The sequence below is a fragment of the Haliotis cracherodii genome, unplaced genomic scaffold, assembly GCF_022045235.1.
Source record: "Haliotis cracherodii isolate W230 unplaced genomic scaffold, xgHalCrac1.p SCAF_2, whole genome shotgun sequence".
Lineage (NCBI taxonomy): Eukaryota > Metazoa > Mollusca > Gastropoda > Lepetellida > Haliotidae > Haliotis > Haliotis cracherodii.
In genome coordinates, this window is record NW_027266275.1 from 80237009 (window position 1) to 80252248 (window position 15240).

At 39.6% G+C, this 15240-nt stretch overlaps 3 protein-coding genes across 3 annotated transcripts; 2 read left to right on the plus strand and 1 right to left on the minus strand.

Moving 5' to 3' along the window:
• The first annotated feature begins 297 nt into the window (after positions 1-297).
• LOC139467835 (nodal homolog) lies at positions 298-1595 on the plus strand. The gene is made up of 2 exons (XM_071249340.1): positions 298-625; positions 769-1595. Exons 1-2 carry the CDS (start codon positions 298-300, stop codon positions 1593-1595), a joined length of 1155 nt encoding a protein of 384 aa, XP_071105441.1.
• Positions 1596-2051: 456 nt separating this feature from the next.
• LOC139467836 (uncharacterized) lies at positions 2052-7442 on the plus strand. Its single transcript, XM_071249341.1, has 3 exons — positions 2052-2338; positions 2499-3117; positions 7350-7442. The coding sequence occupies exons 1-3, from the start codon at positions 2052-2054 to the stop codon at positions 7440-7442; spliced, it is 999 nt and encodes a 332-aa protein (XP_071105442.1).
• A 2073-nt stretch (positions 7443-9515) lies between these two features.
• On the minus strand, positions 9516-13144 carry LOC139469708 (nodal homolog). The gene is made up of 3 exons (XM_071251953.1): positions 13006-13144; positions 12237-12239; positions 9516-10357 (listed from the first exon to the last, which is right to left on the minus strand). The coding sequence occupies exons 1-3, from the start codon at positions 13121-13123 to the stop codon at positions 9516-9518; spliced, it is 963 nt and encodes a 320-aa protein (XP_071108054.1). The 5' UTR covers positions 13124-13144.
• Positions 13145-15240: the final 2096 nt, after the last annotated feature.

The window sequence follows — 15240 nt, forward strand, 5'->3', positions numbered from 1 at the left end:
ATTTTCCTCAAAACCTTGCATTAAAGGTATGATGTAGTGATGTAACCAGAAGGTGTTATTTTACATGAAGAAGCTAAAACTAGATCTGATGCACGCGACATGTCCTTACGACAGATTATAATCATTGCCTGAAGGAATATGGACACCTCGCCAACACCCGACCATTATGTTACCACTTGTCTTGTTTACACAAGTAGTAGGGTCTGGTATATAACGCCACACTGAAGCTATCACATCATCGCTTGCATTGCTGCATCCTACACTGACAAACCAAAACATCAATCCAGCTATCAGAAAATGTCGCAGTGTAAAATCGCCATTTTATTTCTGACATATCTCGCCAATGTTGGAGCACGTCGCTTAGCTTCACCCAAACAATGGCTAAACCAGGAGTTTCAAGTCAAACCTCACACTTACCGGAATGAGGGAAAACATGTTGCAGACATATCCCCTTTTGTCAGCAAGCTGAGTCATACAGTTGATTATCAAAAGGATTCAACCAAATTCCTGGTGCGATTGTTTAATATTCTTCAAAAGGGCGCACCACTTGCAAAAGCAGCAGGCAGAAAGCTCAAAACAGCTGATTTGATGAAAGTCGACACTATCAGGAGCTTCGCAGCTAAAGGTAAGCTTAACACCAGACTGACTGGTGTGTAGATGTGCAATACAAACCCGGAATATATCTTTCTGATTCCAAACAAGAATGTATTTGGGAAAATGCTTCACTTTTTAGTTGCTCGTTCATATGATACTGTTTTCCTGTTCCAGACATGAGTAAAATCAATGAAAGCAGCAGATTTGGCCTTTCGTTCAAGATACCTAGTCTGCCTCAGGACGAGAGTCTCCGATTAGCTGAGTTCCGGTGCCCACGCGCTCTCTCCCTTCTAAAGAAGTACAAGGTCAAGATCAGCATTTTCAAGGGAGAGAAGATCGCAAGAAAAGTTACCATCAGAGTCCAACCTACTACACACCATAAAGATTTTGTTTTTGACATCAGTCGAGCCATCACTGCCTGGGTCAACGGTTACCACGGTGACGTCACCATTCATGTGGAAATGCCGCGGACTTTCTTCCGACTTCTTTCGAAAACAACATCCGAAGCTTATGAAAACTTACTTGTTTTGTATTTGGAAAATCAGGACTTTCTTCAAAACGTTTTGGTTAAAGAGCAGTCTACATACGATGGATTGATGAATAGCGCATCGCGTGGTAAGAGATCTGCACCTGACATAATCAGACGTCGTCGACGCAAGAACAGAAGATGGAATAAGGCAGGAAAGAAACAAGGCTGTCGTCTGTACGATTTTGACGTGGACTTTAACACAATCGGCTGGGGAGAGTGGATCATCCACCCTACACGCTTCAACTCCAAATTCTGTCACGGAAACTGTCCCTCCCCGATCGACGTCCGCCACAAACCCACCAACCACGCCATGTTGCAGTCACTCATGAGAAGCAAGCGTTCCAACGTCGCTCCCTCCCCTTGTTGTGTCCCTACCAAACTGGAACCTCTCAGTATGATGTACGTGGAGGATGGCGAAGTCGTTGTACGTCATCACGAGGACATGATCGCCTCTGAATGTGGCTGTCGGTGACGTCCACCAAGCATAAAATGTATGAGTGCTATTATTATTTATACTAATAAACTTGTATTGATAAAATGTCTCAATAATTTTTCCTTCATTGGTTAATTGTTCGATCTATCTTGGAAATATTCTACACTACAATGTATCCCTGTAGCGCCTCACAGAACATTATGTTCATATATATAGTTTACATCAACATCAGTATCCTTAAAACATCCCTCGATTAACTCATGATCATCATCATCCTGGACAGTGGACCCTAATCATCCGAACGGCATCGAATATCAAGCTAGACACAGTTTTATGGATGACAACTTCTTTAATACTGTGAAAAGCGACGTTTCGGTATAGATCCTTATACCGTTGTCAAGCAAGACTGAATGAGGGATATAGGTACAGAATATATAATATTATAGAAGGTGGAGGATTAGCAGTAGAGGATTAACAGTAACAACAATTGCATACATGAGTGGGATAACAGCCGACTCCTTCATCTCGGACTCCACGGACTTCTGCTCCAAACTCAAGAACATCACCGATCCAGATCAAATCATCAGTTACGACGTAGTAGACCTCTTCACCAACATACCCATAGATGACACTCTGCAAGTTCTCCTCCGTCGCATCACTGAAACTCCTCTTGAAACCAGCCTATCCACTGAATCTATCATCGCCCACACCACCGCCTGTATCTCCTCTACCTACTTCGAACAGCAAGCCCTCACAACATCACCCATCCAACCTATTTGCTGGTACAGGAAAGTTGACGACACCTTTGTCATCCTCAAACAAGACCAAAACCCAACCCTGCCACTACAACATCTTAACCAACAACACCCCCGAGTACAGTTCACCATCGAAATAGAAAAAGGACAACCGACTACCCTTCCTAGATGTCCTCGTCTCCAGAAGCCCAACAAACAGAATCGAAATCAGTGTCTACCGGAAGCCCACCCACACCGACCAGTACATCCACTTCAACTCTAACCACCCTCTTAGAACCAAGGCTGGCATCAAATCCACCCTCACCAAACAAGCCATCAACCTTTCTACTGCTGACCCCAAACCTGAGATCGAACACGTCCGCCAAGTCTTCATCGACCTCAACAATTATCCACCCAATCTCGTCGACAAAGTCATCGCCTCTGTACTCCATCCCACACCCAGACCTGCGACCCTTAAACCCGAATCAGCACCCTTCCGCATCGCCCTCCCGTTCATTGGAAAAGCCTCCAACATCATCAGCCGCCTCCTCAAACAGCAAGCCAACATCGACACCCACATCACCAGCTCCAACTCCCTCAACACCCTGCTAAGGGCCAACGGCAGTAACACAACCAAACCCCAAGAGCCTAAAGGTGTAGTTTACAAAATTGACTGCAACTGTGGACAATCTTACGTAGGCGAAACATTCCGTCCAATCAACACCAGAATGAAAGAGCACAAAACCTCCACCATTAAATCCAACAGCACATCAGCCATCTCGGACCATATCAGCAACTGTCCCAATCACAACATCAACTGGGACAACGTCCAAATCCTCGCCAACAACCTCCATGATTTCACTAAAAGAAAACTAACAGAAGCTGTCCACATTCGCCGCCACAAGCCATCAATCAACAGAGATCAAGGCTATTACATCCCATCCGGCTACTATGAACTCATCAAGCAATAATCACTTATCCTGTTTATTGGCTTCATGTCCCTATTGGCTTCGTCCTATGTGTTCTCTGTCCATCGTGTTGTGACCAATCCCCTTGATGTCAACACCTACCAATGTTATCCCACTCATGTATGCAATTGTTATCACTGTTAATCCTCCATACTATATATATTCTGTACTATATCCCTCATTCTTAAACAAAACTGCAAAAAATCAAATATCTTCACCCCTAAACTCAAATACCCAAAATAGACACAACGATAGCTAACCAAATAAATAAACAAACCGACCCAAACACAGCTAAAACCACCACATTGCATACATACACGAAAATTGGCCAAATTGGTGTCACATATACACTGACGTATCTTCAGACCATAACACACAGGCTTCGGAGTCCATACCACACAACCAGTTATATCCACACAATCTTACCGACTCCCTAACAACCAATCTATATTCACAGCCGAACTTATGGGCATGGCCTCAGCCCTGCATAAACAACAATCTAAAAACAACAATAAAATCCTAATTCTCACCGACTCCCTTAGTGGACTACGAGCCCTCTAAAACAAAAATACCAAAAACGACCTAAATTAATGAACCAAATACTTAAAAGTTCCAACGACCTAACAAAAGCAGGCAAACAAATAACCTTCTTGTGGATCCCCGCCAACGTAGGAATTTACGGCAACGACAGCGCCGATAAAGCAGCTAAATTATCTCTCAAAATACCAGAAATAAGCCTAAACCTACCGATCTCCAAATCAGAAATTAAAAGTGTAAACAAACAAAAACTAACCAAAAAATGGCATAATCAATATCAAAACTCAAATAGCCAAATAAAAAAGTGCTTAGAAAACCACTAGCCAAACCTAAAATCCTACACCCCTCTAAAGAAATTGACAGATTAATTACAAAACTCCAAACAGGACACACGAACCTAAATAACCACCTAAAAAAACTTAAAAGACACACCACAGGCAACTGCCCCCACTGCAAACAACCCGAAACCACAGAACACGCACTCATCCACTGCACCCACTACCAAACACACAGAACCACACTACAAACCACCCTCAATCTAAATAAGGTTCCTACTCTAGATGAAATACTAAACCCTCAATATAAACTAGACAACTTCAAGACCCTAGGTATATTCCTAATCAAAACAGATCTAATTAAGCGCATCTAAAATCTCATTAATCTACCAATCCAAAATCCAATAAACATACAAACACCCACCTCACCCGGCTCCCTTAGTTCCCTCCTCCACCCACCTCGGCATTTATTCCAAATTTAAAAATTCCAAAAATTCAATATAAGAAACCCCTAAAAGCCCCCTCTTGGATTGCACACACCACTTTCGCCCTTTTCGGAATACAATAAATGGTCCGGCCAGGCCCGTGTCCGAAATACGCTACAGCAGAAAGCGCACGTTAAATCTCCTATATCAGTCAGTCAGTCCCTCATTCAAATAACTGGCAAAATAACTATCAGAAATCTGACTGCAAACTAAAACACCTGCTACAAAAGCCACTCAACAAACCAAAAATCCATCATAAGCAAAAAAAAAAAAAAAAATTGACAGAGTAATAACTTAACTACAAACAGGCCACACTAAGTTAAACTCCCATCTGCACCAATTTAAAAAACACCAAACCGGTAAATGCCCCCACTGCAACTTAAAAGAAAAGCCCGAACACGTAATACTATATTGCACATATTACCAGCAACACAGAACAACACACACACACACCTTTTATGGCATATTTAAAAATTCCAATATTGTTCTCCAAATTAAGTAAGCAACCCTAAAGAGCCCCACCTAGGTTGCCTCCCCTTTTCGGACATACTCTTTTCGACCAAACACCAAATGGCCTGGCGGGCCCGTGCGCGAAATACGCATATGTCGGAAAGCGCACGTTAAATTCCTAATTTAAGTAAGTACCCTCATTCAGTCTTGCTTGACAACGGTATAAGGATCCATACCGAAACGTCGCTTTTAACAGTATTAAAGAAGTTGTCATCCATAAAATTGTGTCTACCTTGTCATCCGTCAACTTCTAAGTAATGCCTATCAAACAATTTAGGCTTCGAATATGGCACCTTTAACTAATTTCCACATCAATAACTCATGGGTATATGAAATAGTGTCACCTTGCACTCTCAACAGTAATTGTCCGAAAGACGCGGTTGTCGGACCAAAGGGGTCTGCTCTAACAGGGGTTCACTGTTTACATCATTTTACCTGAACTCGGACTTTGTAGAAGATTGACATTATTGAATAGTTTGAAGGGATGGGTCAAGGTCACTCAAGCTGGGATTTTATCTGCGACTATTATAGTTTAAGTCGTTTCTCAAGTGATAAATATTTGAAACAACTTTTGTAATTGTTTGTCAGAGTTGTGTTCGTTATGCAAGATTCATATCATGAACGGAAGATCAGGAACTGACCTTGAAACATGAAACATTCATTGGGCCGAATGGGTCAAGCGTAATATATTATATAATTGCATTTGTAGCAGTGATTGAGCTGTCCAATGACTTTTCCATTCAATCACGTGCAGAGTTTCCTCATCTTTCGCTCACCCTGATGCTAAAAGCGTGTGTAGCCTGTGAAAATATAGATACCACTGGCAATAATGAAAACGTATTCAGATTTTAATGGGACTGTAACAAGTTGGAATTATTTTTTAGAAAATTTGCTACCCGAAAATAAACAAGAATTACTTGATAAATCTGTTGAAATGAATTTTTGACAACATTGACAGAAGTATAGAGTTTATTACAAATGCATTATGTGTGACGGCAAATGACATGCAGAAGCAATGAATGGTTTGTTAATGAATGTGAACAGTTGAAACGTGAAAGATGTAGTGCATTGAACAGACTGAAAAAGTAAAAGGATAACCACTCAATGGAGGATTAACGCTGCATAAGAGCCAAATATAATGCTTGATTATGCCTCGAAGTGAGTTTGACCAATCAGAGTGCAGATCTACTAACCCCACATGAGTCTGTATACCGTCAGTTCAAATCCAAGATGGTTGTTACTGACCTAATATGAGACCGCACACCGTCAGTAACAGCCATTTTGGATTTTCCAACACCCACCTCACATATTTCACATGAAAATTCTGGTACAGAAATTCGTTATTCGACACTGTTTGGTGTTTTAATATCATTAACTGTGCTGCGCAAAGACATTAAGTTTTAAAAAACCACGTTCGTGACATTATTAATACATAATATAGAGAAAAAAGCTTACAACGGAGGTCACCGAGTTACAAATAGAAACGTCATAGAACATAATGTAGGATGACGTCACAAACAAAAAACGTGACGCTAATGACGTCACACAAAAGAATAGTAGCCCGCTGTTAGGGAAAAGCTGACTGGTATCAAGTTACAGTGGCCAGCAGTTTCTATTTACATGCGGGCAGTTGTGTTATAATTGTATCCATTTTAGCTATAATACTTGTTCAATCATTTCACATTTGTTGACATGTGGCGCATTATATATTCCATTGTTAGCGTTTATGTTGACATTGTTTCGGAAACATATGTACTGGTCCTGTCATTTATACCAGGTGTAAGTGTCAAGTTTTCATTTTGACATGACATGTGCTACATGTAAACTTTTCTGCATAATAAATTCGTTATGGTGTCTTTATTTGCCGTTTACGGTGTCAGTGGCTCACTCCTCGCCCAATTACCAAAATTATTTTAGTAAAGGTATTACAGTAGATAATCTCTATATGCCTATTACGAAAGATGATATATAAAATAGCATTCGTCACCTAAAACGAAACAAATCTCCTTTCTGAATTATTCATACAGTCGGCTGATCTACTTGTCCAGAATTTAGAATTCTTGTTGAACGTGATGCTTGATAAGTGATACTTCCCGGAAACATGGTCTTTTGTTATTTTAATTCCGCTTCTGACGATGCCAATAACTACAAAGGAATAACGTTGTAAAATATTGACTTTTATTGTTATCAAGAAATTTGTGTCTTGGGGTCAATGCTAAGGATACAATTTCTGCATCTCAAACTGGATTTAGGAAGGGTTATTGATGATGTCTTTATATTGCAGTCTCTAGTACATGACTGTGTCAGCAACAAAGGGGGTATGTGTTATGCATTATTAAACCTTGTTGACTTTCCTAAAGCATTTGATTCTGTGTAAGGTGTAAGTTATGGAGATGATGTAATGCTCGTGGGCCTAGTTCCCAAATGTTGAAGTTATTACGCAGTAATAATTAACATGTGTTGCCCAGTTGTGTGTGTGTGGCCTGGTGGTTAAAACATTCGCTCGTCACGCTGAACACCAGGGTTCGACTTCCCACATGGGCACAATATGTGAAGCCCATTTCTGGTGTCCCCTGCCGTGATATTGCTGGTGTATTGATAAAAGCGGTGTAAAACTATACTCACTCACTCAAACTGAAACGGGATTATGGACAAAGGTGTGATTTCCCAGAAGGTTACACATTGTAGCGAACACTGTACCGAGGGTGATGAATATCAGGTATAAGTTTATCTTCTGATTTTCCGAACCTCAAAGAAAAACCCTTTACCTCAAATTTATTGTGGTTCGAGTGGAATTGTTGCGTACAATGTGGATAATTGCAATGTTTTGAGGATTATAGTTAATCTTTGAGACAGGGATGTGGTGGCACATTTCCTGGACCCAATACACATATATATTTATCCGGATTTTTGTCGAGCTTTGGACTCCAGTATAAAAGACGTTTTAGAGTCAAGCCAAATGTTGATACTATTGGTTTTCGTAGATTGGACAGTTGTCCAATCTTATGCATTATATATACTAGCTGGGTAAATGGTCTTGGAAACGTATGTTCGCGAATATATCTGTAATACGGCCACACAAACATAGACACATACACACAGACCCACAAACACACAGACAGATAATGTGGACACGTCACAGAGATAATCCGACCTCGAGTTATGGGCGGTTTCTTAGAGGTACGAGATTGACATGCTGCATATTCCGTTAATCCCTGTGATCGTGTACCGGTAAACCGGATTCATATTATCTGACAAGCGGATTATTCTGTTAACAGCAGCAGATTCTGATTAGTTTATCTTCATGGCAAAATATTCAAACAAACATCTTGTATTGTATTGGTGACACAACAGAACGAGTAATGCCTTGTGTTGTAAGTGTATTCCATATAATTGTACAAGTGGATAATTGCATCTTGGTGTGTTTAAGTTATGAAGAACAACACCGATCAACTGTTTCTAACACAATCATATACAAGTGTACCATCCCTCCATTTATGGTTGGGTTCCCTTCAATGTAAAGTTTAGTAGTGAGTGAGTATGGTTTTACGCCGCTTTAAGTATTATTCAAGCAATATCACGACAAGGGACACCTGAAGTGGGCTTTCGTGAATGCTTTGACCACTAGGGTACCCCACCACCTTAAGTTAGGTACCCCACCACCTTAAGTTTAGTAGATAAATAACACTCAGCGGTGACAATACACCCCATGGACATTGCTGGTTGGAATAGTGCTCCAGTAAAATATGCTGCCATTTTGAGGCTGTGTAGTGGATCGGGTGGTCAGGCTCGGCGACATGGTTGATTGCACGTCACCGCACCCCGACTGTATGGAAAGTTGTCATGATATCAACCACTGGTTTGTCGGACTTGATTATATACAGGCCGCCGACATATAGGCAGTACTGCTGACTGCGACATTAAACAACAAACAACGACAATATACATATTGAACAAACTGGCATTCGGGTAGAAATCATTACACTTACATACACAATTGTGAACATACACGAACACATTAATCATGTTCTACTCATCATGTTATGGCGTTTACATTTTCTGTACAAAAATAGCCTTTTTATCAATGCTGTCGCTGTTCACTGCAAAGGCCTGTATTCCATTCCCACCATACAAGTGTAGGTACAACGTTTCCGACACTGATGCTTGCTTTAGACCGACGGCTTACTCAAATTGCTCAACGAACTGTGAAATTTGCTCAACTATCTCAGTATAAAAATTATAAACCAAATTCATTATACCAATCTACACGTTTTATTTCATTGTTACATCACATATATTACAGTATAAATTCCCAAAGAAACACAATATAATCAGGCTTCTACAATATAGCACCATAGAATTGTCATCACAGATCAGCTTCCGTAGAATTGTATTTTGTTGCACATAGCCTCATGCTGTAGAATAAAATGACGTCACAAAGATGATGATGTCATCGACAACCACATTCATCAGCAATCATGTCTTCGTGGTGGCGTACCACAATTTCGTCATATTCGAAGTATAACATGCTCAGTGCTTTTAACTTGGTAGGAACACAACAGGGGACGGGTGCAGAGTTTGAACGTTTGGTTCTCATCAGTGACTGCAACATCGCGTGGTTGGTGGGCTTGTAGCGGATGTCGATGGGGGAAGGACAGCTGCCGTAACAGACTTTGGAATTGAAACGTTTCGGATGAATGATCCACTGTCCCCATCCGATAGTGTTGAAGTCAACGTCAAAATCGTACACATGACAGCCCTCTCTCTTTCCTGCTTTGTTCCATCTCCTGTTCTTTCGATGACGTCGATTCTTGCCACGCGACGCCCTCTTCCCACGTGACATAACGTCACTTGACGTCTTAGACGCACGTTCTTCCGCTGTGTAACTTTCATACATATTTTTCAGGAATTCATCATCTTCCAGGTAAAAGACGATTAATGAATCAGCTTTCTTTGACTTGTTTTTAGAAAGTGTTTTGGTATATTTCAATGGAAGTTTAATGTTTATCGTGACGTTACCATGGTAACCGTTGATCCAAGGGGTCAGTGCGCGACTGACGTCAAATACATCATATTCAGCGTGAACAAAAGGCGGTGTCCTAAAGGCAAATTTGCTGACAAGACTTCCTCCTTTGAAAATGTCTATCTTGATCTTGTACTTCTTAGTCCTTACGTTCCGAGATTTTTTACGCAAACAGCGGAACTCAGCCAATCGAAGTCGTTCATTTCGGGGTAAAAAGGGAATCTTAAAACGCATTTCCACTTTTTTACTTCCTTCTGGTTGTAGAATTTCTGCAAAAATACGTATATATGTATCATATGTGAAATATTAGACGACATATAAGCAAGATTGATACATATATAACAGTACACTAGGCCACCTGACCAACAACTTATAACCAGTCATGGTTGCGATGAGAAATCGCTCCTGATATGGAAGTGGTTATGCACTGATTTTGATGTTAGTACACATAAACTGTCGGACAACAGACAGAAAGTATACACCCATGTTTGATGGAGGCTAAAGATGAAACAAATAAGAAATTGTTACTCGATGGGGATGCATTTAAGTCGGGTATAATAGTTTTTGTTTTGGACCTTAAGTTTACAGTATTTCGGCGACTGTTTTCAGCCAAGTAACGTGAGTGAGTTGGGTTTAACGCCGCTTTTAACAGTATTCCAGTTATATCACGGCGTCAGCTTAATGTGGGAGGAAAGCCCCAAGTGATGCAGGTCTCAGACGTTTATCATTTCGGTGAAACCCACGAGCACGGGTATGCCGCTGACAAACCTAGAAACATAATTGGGGCGAACCGGGATTCGAACCCACAATCATAGGTTTCTGCCCCCCCCCCCAAAAAAAAAAGAAAATTAAAAAAATAAAATATAGCATTCGGTGTAAACTTGAAACAATAAAGTAACAATGTGTGTATCTTTATAGGTATGTGGCCTATCAGCTCCGTCAACAACAACAAAAACAACAACAACAACAACCATATTAATAATAATAATAATAATGGTATAAACTACGTTCATGTGAATACTGTGGCTAGATGAATAAAATATGTGATTCATCTTCTTTTGACAAAAAACCGCTTGAGGCCCTTGCGTCATTATCACGACACGGACCCTTCCCAACTGTAAGATAGCATACGGATTGCTTTAGTTTGCCCTTAATTACAGGTTCATCAGAACTCCTCTTAAGTTGAAATTAAAAGTAGTTTTTAAATTATTAGTTTATAAAAGTGACAATCCAGACAAAATGTAAGAGACAAATTCAGGAACATAATGAATATATTATTAAATGTAAACTGCAGGGCAAAAACAGTATGTACTTGAAAATTGAATTTGACCAAAACAATACAAACGTTATAAAAAATCGTTACTTGGCTGGTAATAGTCTCCAAACCAAAACATTGAAAACTTAAGGTCCAAAACACAAATATGTATCGAATACATCGCGATCGAATAACAATTTCTCGTTGGTTTCATTTTTAGCCACCATCAAATATGGGTGTGTACTTTCTTTTACCAGGCAGTTGATGTTGACTCGTAAGCAAATATCCTAATTTGACGCTATTTGTCATTTACACCGAAGTATCATTAGCATAAAATCATGTTTCATATACACTTAAAACTTTAGTCATGTGAACGGATGCAACTGCTATTATTTTGAAATGATAAAAAAATAACCATATTAACTACACTTTTATCTCGAATAAACTATTGGCCATAGTCATAGGCCACACTATATTGAGCATTTGTTCCTCAGTTTTAGTTTTTCATAGTGAGGAAACCGAAGAGGGTGTTTCTATTCCAATTATAACAAATCAAACGCGTATTTATTGTTTTTGATGATTGAATAATTCTCTTTACATATGAAATAGTTCATAAACTGATCAAATACCAATATTTATATGTGATTGTCTTTAGCTTCAGTTGTTATACCCTTCCCTTAGATAACGTATAATAGCACATCATCTATTTTTACATCGTACTTCTGGCAAAACATATTAAATAATAATAACTTGTTAATTATCCGAAAAGCACTGCCAAATTATGATATATTTCAGACATAAATCCGAAAACTTCGCGAAACTTGGTTGTTTCCATATTTAAATGTTTTTTAATGATATTCTTACTGTGGCTCGTGAACCATGTATCGCAGAACCTGCTTAGTTGATTGTATGTAGCACATACATGCATCACACTTGTTTCTAACTCAAATGTCATGGTGAATAGGCCGGTTGTGTAGCATAGATATATCACAGACAGCCAACATGTTTACGTATAAGAGAATTGGGATTGCCATACACATCCAAGTGTTCTATGTTGAACACGAAGTTGCTTGTACCATGTTTTTCTCAGAACTGTCTCAAGAAATCCATTCATATAAAAGTCATATTATTGTATGAACTTACACACAAAATGTATTTAAGTATGGTACACTTCGAACGTATGCAGTTGTTCCGGGCCTAAACATTACATCAGACATAATGGTTGGTTAAATGTTGTTTGTAAATCGCAAATATATTGCTTTAAACATTCAACTACTCTGTACATGTCAAACATTAGTTTTAAAACTAAAGTGTTTCAAGCATTTAGTTACATATGCAAAATTATTCTGTGTGTTTGTTGTTTTTTATTTGGACTCGAGACAAAGTAGTTGATGATTCTCTAAACAAAACCACCAGTAAATTCATAACACCAGAAACAACACATCTCGTTCATTTAATTTCAATTGGCTAATAACGGCCATTACTTGTAAAACATTTGAAATTGATGTTTTTTCGGGTTTGAGAGTCACAACCTATTTCATGGGTATGGTTCTATTGGTGACATTGGTATTCTCAACTATATAATGTTCGAATATTTATCATCCTAACATTGTCCAATACAAACATCCATTCTTCGTACTATACATGTCCCCGTGCTCTTACCTTTGGTGGAGAAACTCCTAATGGTGTCGGACAATCTCAGATCGGGTTTGTTCAACCTTCCACCCGCCGCTTTAGCAACGGGCGATCCCATCTGTAGGAAATTAAAAAGTTTCACCATAAATATAGTAGATGCTTTCCTATAATCCGCCGCAATTCTCCATTTCTTGAAATATCGAATCGTATCGTCCGCAGTTGAGTCTGACTTTTCAACAGTTGTTTCCGTGCTGACGTCAACTCCAGATTTGATCCAATGTGGAGGAAAATCTACTCCATGAATAAACATAGGTCCAATACACACAATCAAAATGATAATTCCTAACTGTGACATTGTGTTACTCTTCCAGACAGTTCGGTCCACGTTTTACTGTTTAAGTGCTGGATGTAGCAATTTAAGTGATGAAGTGATACCTCCCGTGTCGGTTATATACCTTGTCCTGCTGCTTGTGTTTAGGGGACAGGGGTCTTACAATGGCCGGGTGTTATCGGGGTGGCCAAATCCCTCAGGGCTAACTCCATAATCCCCCGAGTCAAACCTTGCTGGTTGTTTTGAGGTGTATCATTGTGACCTTCCGGAAGATGTTTGTGCATCAGTGATGTCCCTTGTTTCAAAGGTGTGTTGCTTTGTCACACACACAAATCATACAGCACCTTAATACTTTAAGAAAATAATTTATTTAGGTCTGATTATTTAGGCAATATGTCAGGCAGCTAACTCCAGACAACTCGATTGAAATCAATATATAATTCACAATTTCTTTTCCTTCACAATAAATGACTTTGTGTACAAAAGGACATATATTTCATGACGACCCTTTATCATAGCACGAACAAAGCAGGACAACACAAGTAACATCAACTATATCAATTTTCAGTCCATTGCGTCAGTCTTAAGACAGTTGGGGAATATTTACTTTAAGTAATCAGTTAAAAGGGAACACTACGTAACAGAAATATACAAATTATTAATCTCATATAATGTAACATCATTTGTATGAAAGTTTTGTGATAATTGGCAGCTGTAGGTAGAATTGAGAACGTCATAGCTGTAGGAAAATTTAACCTCGAATGGACCAGGGTAAACACTGAAGCCAAAAGTTGTATTGAGCCAAATATCCATGTTATCTCCGATTGGTACGTTATACACAGTTTATCCCTACCCTCAAGTTGCGACCGACGTGTGCAGCCCCGGGGCCGCGCCAGTCTAATTGCTCCAGTACAGATGGATCAAGTGGAAAAGATTATCAAAATCGTTTCTGTCAAATATGTTCACGCCATTGAACAATATCAATAGCCACTCAATCACAAGTTACATGGCAAAGCACAATATACCCAACAAGTGCGATCAAGTGCTTTATAACCAATTATAACGGTCTTTTTGGTTTCCAAAACTTTTCTAAGAAGTCCATACCCACATACCATCTAACAATGGCGTTTAGTAGGCCCTCAAGAGCTGGTATATACAAACAATTGACGGGATTAGTACGTGTCGCTTCAATCTGTCTGGAAAAAAAAATCTTAGTAGTTTTTTTGTGCAGGCACTTGCTACCCCCGGGCTGCAGTCGGGCTAATTGGCTTCTTGGCCCGTTCATACGACGGACGTGTTGTGTAAATTAACAATAATTCAACACGAAAAGTTTCATTGAATAGACATGTAGGCTTAGGGTGAGGTGGTGTAGGTTATTACACATTGTTCTTGGGTTTGTATCAAGTGTACTTATAAACACCCCGAAGAAAGAGAAGCCATGAAATGACGAAGTTTGATTGGCTATATCAAGCCAAGGTGGCATTTGATTGGATCAGAAACAGCTCGAGGTGAGGAGGAAACAATGAGTGTAGTGGTTGTGATAAATCAGTTTGACCATGTTAATAATCGCTGGATTAGTGACTGTTGTCCAACTCTCGAATGATTGACAGGTTTATGGGGGACTGAGGGGGTGCCACCGCTTCCACTGATCCCCTGCGCCTTCAAGACAAGAGATGGGGAATTGATACAGACAGATACATCTTCTGTGGGCCAAGATAAACAAACGAAATGCATTTGGCAAAGTGATAGAAGATGGCCGTTCCGGTTCATGAAACGCCAAGTTGATACATATACGCTGAACCTGGTACTTATGTACTGTATCACCTCTTTCACAAATGAATAACAACTAACACTGAAATTCATTTGGTATTTACTTCGATGTTTTTGCAACGTTTGAAAGATTATTTTCAACAAACATGGAACAGAAGTTT

Bases quoted from the DNA above. Each gene is read 5' to 3' on its own strand.
- LOC139467835 (XM_071249340.1), top strand. From the start codon at position 298: ATGTCGCAGTGTAAAATCGCCATTTTATTTCTGACATATCTCGCCAAT. The intron at 626-768 runs GTAAGCTTAACA...TTCCTGTTCCAG, and splicing joins CAGGAGCTTCGCAGCTAAAG to ACATGAGTAAAATCAATGAA.
- LOC139467836 (XM_071249341.1), top strand. From the start codon at position 2,052: ATGAGTGGGATAACAGCCGACTCCTTCATCTCGGACTCCACGGACTTC. The intron at 2,339-2,498 runs GTACAGGAAAGT...CGTCTCCAGAAG, and splicing joins CCCATCCAACCTATTTGCTG to CCCAACAAACAGAATCGAAA. The intron at 3,118-7,349 runs GTCCAAATCCTC...TTTATATTGCAG, and splicing joins ACAACATCAACTGGGACAAC to TCTCTAGTACATGACTGTGT.
- LOC139469708 (XM_071251953.1), bottom strand. From the start codon at position 13,123: ATGGTGAAACTTTTTAATTTCCTACAGATGGGATCGCCCGTTGCTAAA.